The sequence below is a fragment of the Marmota marmota genome, unplaced genomic scaffold, assembly GCF_001458135.2.
Source record: "Marmota marmota marmota unplaced genomic scaffold, marMar, whole genome shotgun sequence".
Classification (NCBI taxonomy): domain Eukaryota; kingdom Metazoa; phylum Chordata; class Mammalia; order Rodentia; family Sciuridae; genus Marmota; species Marmota marmota.
In genome coordinates this window covers 19,188,502-19,192,431 of record NW_026000185.1, presented here as the reverse complement: position 1 = coordinate 19,192,431, position 3,930 = coordinate 19,188,502, and the positions used below count along the sequence as shown (strand labels likewise).

Genomic DNA, 3,930 nt, shown 5'->3' with positions numbered 1-3,930 from the left:
CCACCCATACAAGCCCCACCCGTCTATCCCCAAGCCCCGCCCCTATATCCCTAAGCCTCTCCCCTCCCGAAGCCCCGCCCTGTCTCAAGCCCCGCCCCTCCGGCCGCCTTCTGAAGCGCACGCCCTCCCCTGGGGCTTGGGTGGGAGCTTTCCGAGGCATCCTGGACCCCCCTCTCTCCTGTGCCCCCCTTCCAGCCTGTCCCCAAATCTACCTGCCAGGTGGACCCAGAAGCCCTGTGTCTCCTTCTGACCTGGGTCCTGGCCCCTCCTGTCCTTTCCCGCGGCACCCGGGACCCTCCCTGGCCTCACCCCTCCTGCCCCTCTGCGCAGACCCGCCCGCGCTGCCCCCCAGGCCCCTCTCCTCCTGCTCCTGTCCCTCCACAGTGGTCCCCCTCGGGTCCTCCACGTCCCGAGCCAGGGGGCTCCCCCAGGACCACTATCCGGCCCCCACCCCAACTGCCCCCTCATCCCCCACCTTGCCCGCCGCCCGCCGCCCGACCCTGTTCCACGTTCTCCTTTTCCACCTCTGATGACCTTTAGCGACAACCTTGAGTTATTTCTTTGCCCTTCGAGGACAGCCGTGAACTTCCACATGAATTACTATCAACGAAAATAACTGCACTCAGGACCATTTGTCACTGGCTGTCCCCTCCCCCTGCCACATAAGGGGATCTCTGTTCTGTCCGCTGATGTGCCCCGGGACCTTGGCACACCGTTAAGAGTCAATAAGTGGACGGTAGTGAGATGGTGACTTACCAACGACTGTCACCCACACCAGGATCAAGCAGCTCACAGGGGACAGGGGGTGGGAGCAAAGCCACCCCATGGGGAGATGCCAGGGCGCCTGTGGAGAGAAAGTGGCGTTAGTGCTGACTGGGGTTCTGGCTCGCTCGCCCCACACAGTTTTCCCAGCCCTGGGCACTTGTGCCTCTGTCCTGAGGTCCCCAAGTTCACTGCACTCTATAGACACCAGATGCCACCCAGATTCACAGGGCAGAGGCTCAGCCACCGGTCCCCTGTTCCAGGGGAGTTTCTTCATGGGGCACCCTTGGAGAGCCGTCCCCACACATGCACGATGACTTCAAGTGTAAGCACCAGCTCTGTCACTTACTGGCTGTCACCCTTAGGCCACCTGTGTTTCAGGGCCTGGTCTCCCTCATCTGCCAAGTACTCTCCAGGAGAGCCCCGTCTCGCTGGGGTGTGGCGGGGGTCACATGCTTGGAAATGTGTGGAGCCCTTACGCGGTGACGGGGACACAGCACAGGGACACAGCGCAGGCTGGAGAAGTGTCCTCAGCCACCTGAGCGCATCCCTGCCCCGTCCAGGCAGTCTGTGAAGAGGGGTGTGGTGCCCACTAGAAAGTCCAAGACCAGGCGCAGGCCCTGTGGGGGCAGGCGACGGCTTCGTCTCCCCTCTCTGTCTGTCCCCTGTGGCTGTCCCCTGTGGCTGTCCCCGTGGCAGAGGAGCAGGAAGCTCCCGGGCCTCCTCCTAAGGCCCTCACCTCTCTTATGAGACACTCGGTCACTTCCCTCGGGCCTCCTCGGTGTATGTCCCTGAGGATGCAGTTCCAATACACGGACTTGGGGACACATTTAGACCATGGCCCCCTGTTCTTGTCCTTCAGAAAACGGCCCCGAGGCGGAACCCCAGGAGCAAGACGTCAACTCTAACTCCTTGTAAATGTGACGTGCTGGCTTAGCGCCGCCCCCCCGCCAGCCATGTACCCCCAGGCCCAGTGTCCCCTCCCCACTTGGGTCTCTGCGTTGGGGTCTCTAGGTTGGCAGCTCGGGTTGGGGGACCTGTGTCTTGAGCTCTTTGGGACCCTCGGGCTTCTTTTCCTGTCGCCCAGGATGGCCCCGGACGCCCCCCAAGGTGCGCAGCATCGGGCTCGGCCACAGGGACTACTTCCTGCCCCCCCAGATCCCTAACCCCTGCGGGAAGCGCCCCGCGACTCCGCCCCTCAGGAGAGGCCACCTAGTGGGCCCCCAGCCCTCCCACCTGGCCATGGGCCCTCCCAGCTCCAGGAATGAACTGCGCCCACCACACTCAGGGCGCCTCCCCCCACACCACCTGCCTCCCGCTGTCCCCTCCCGGCTCTTCCTGTCCTCTCAGAGCCCCCAGCCCTCACATCTGAAGGGCACAGTGACACACGCACCTCCCTAAGGAGTGATTGGCACCTGGGATGGAACCCAGGGCTGCTCCACCACTGAGCCATCCCCAGACCTTTTAAGATATCTCATTCAGAGTCGGGGTCTCGCTGAGCTGCTTAGGGCCTCACTAACTGGCTGAGGCTGGCCTTGACCTTGCGATCCTCCTGCCTCAGCCTCCGGAGCTGCTGGATTGCAGACGCCTGGCTGAACCGTCCCTTATAACTCTCCATTCATTGCAGTTGATGGTCACTCAGGCCCCCGGGCACCTCCTAAGTACAGCCCATGGCGTTTGACGACGGGCCACATCCTGAGGACTTCACCGTGTGAACCACACAAACCTAGGTGGCTAGGTTCCTCCTGGTGGCCTCTTGATGCCACCAAGAGATGACGTGAACTGAGATGTCTGAGGCCCTGCTGGCGGCACGTGACAATCTGTTATGCGATAATTTCTTTAAAAATCCGTCGCAGGCGAGCCCTCTGCCACAGTGACAGACAGGAACAGAGGCGCTCCACTGCCACTCCTCAAACACCGCTCGGCCTCTGGGGGACCGGAGGTGTTGACACCCGTGTCACCGCAAGCAGGGGAGGAGCACCGTCCTGGGCCAGCTGCGATGGTGACAACGGTGTTCTGCATAGAGGGGACTCCGAGCTCCTTGGGGAAAGTGCCAGGGGACTCTGGGGACCGTCCTCGAGGGACGATGGGACCTGCCACCAAGACCAGGAATCAGGCTGGACCGGCCAAGGTGGGCCAGTGGAGGACAGCGAGGAACTGCAGCCCTGGGCCAGGGACAGCCAGAGAGACCCTGCAGACCCCAAGAGCCACGGGTGGATGGCGGAGGCAACGGACAGCAGCACTGACCTCACCGAAGCCCACAGGCACTGCTCAGCCCGCGGTCAGAGTGGCCACACTAACGTGGCCACCTGTGCTGTCCTGCTGAAGGCGCGACGACAGCAAGCACAGACACCAGACAAACTGGGACAGGGGACAGCAGGGGAAGGAGCGAGCGCACGGCCTCGGGGACAAGGAACCCCGGGGAGCCCCCCCCACCAGTCTGCAGCCATCTGTCATCCCCAGAGCCAGGGCAGCTGGGTGCAGGGGCCTGTCACACGCTGTGCCTGAAACTTATCATTTTTACCTCTTGGTGCCAGGGAGGCTTCACCACTGAGCCACGTCCCCAGCCCTTAGGTATGTATTTATTTATTTATTTGAACAGGGTCTTGCTAAACTGCTGAGGCTGGCCTTGAACCTGTGATCCTCCTGCCTCAGCCTCCTGAGCCGCTGGGACTACAGACATGTAGGTCCCTCTGTGCCTGGCTCTGTAACTGTTTCTAGAACAAATTCACGTTGGATGGGATGTGGGGTCAGCCAGGGGTGGGAGGAGGTGTGACATCTTCCCAAAACCCCGATTTGCCCTTCTTGCTGAAGGTCACACTGAGGATCAAGGAAAGGGGTGTGAGCAGGGTGTGTGCCGCGGGGTCCCCGATGCCTGTGTCCTCCACGTGGCCCCAGTGACTTTCATGCTCACAAGTTCACCCATGCTCACAGTATCCTGCGGCAGAAGACACAGAGGCGTCCCGTCAGCCCTCATTCTGGATGACAAGAAACAGAGAAGTTGGGATGCACTTCAAGGTCACACAGCAGGACCAGCACAGTCAAGTGCCCCCCTCAAGGCGGAGGGAAACGTCACCCCGTGGCAGTCAGGGCGGCTACCTTTGATCTACTGCCAAGGACACACCCCGACACTCAAGCGCACGTGAGCGCACACACGGGCTCGCCTGC

The 3,930-nt window shown here is 61.9% G+C and overlaps 1 protein-coding gene across 1 annotated transcript in view; it reads right to left on the bottom strand.

The window, feature by feature from the left end:
* The window catches only part of Il4r (interleukin 4 receptor), a 22,998-nt gene that overhangs the window by 15,583 nt on the left and 3,485 nt on the right, over positions 1–3,930 (bottom strand). Inside the window, 1 exon segment of the mRNA XM_048789692.1 lies at positions 757–844. Coding sequence (XP_048645649.1) covers positions 757–844 — 88 coding nt within the window.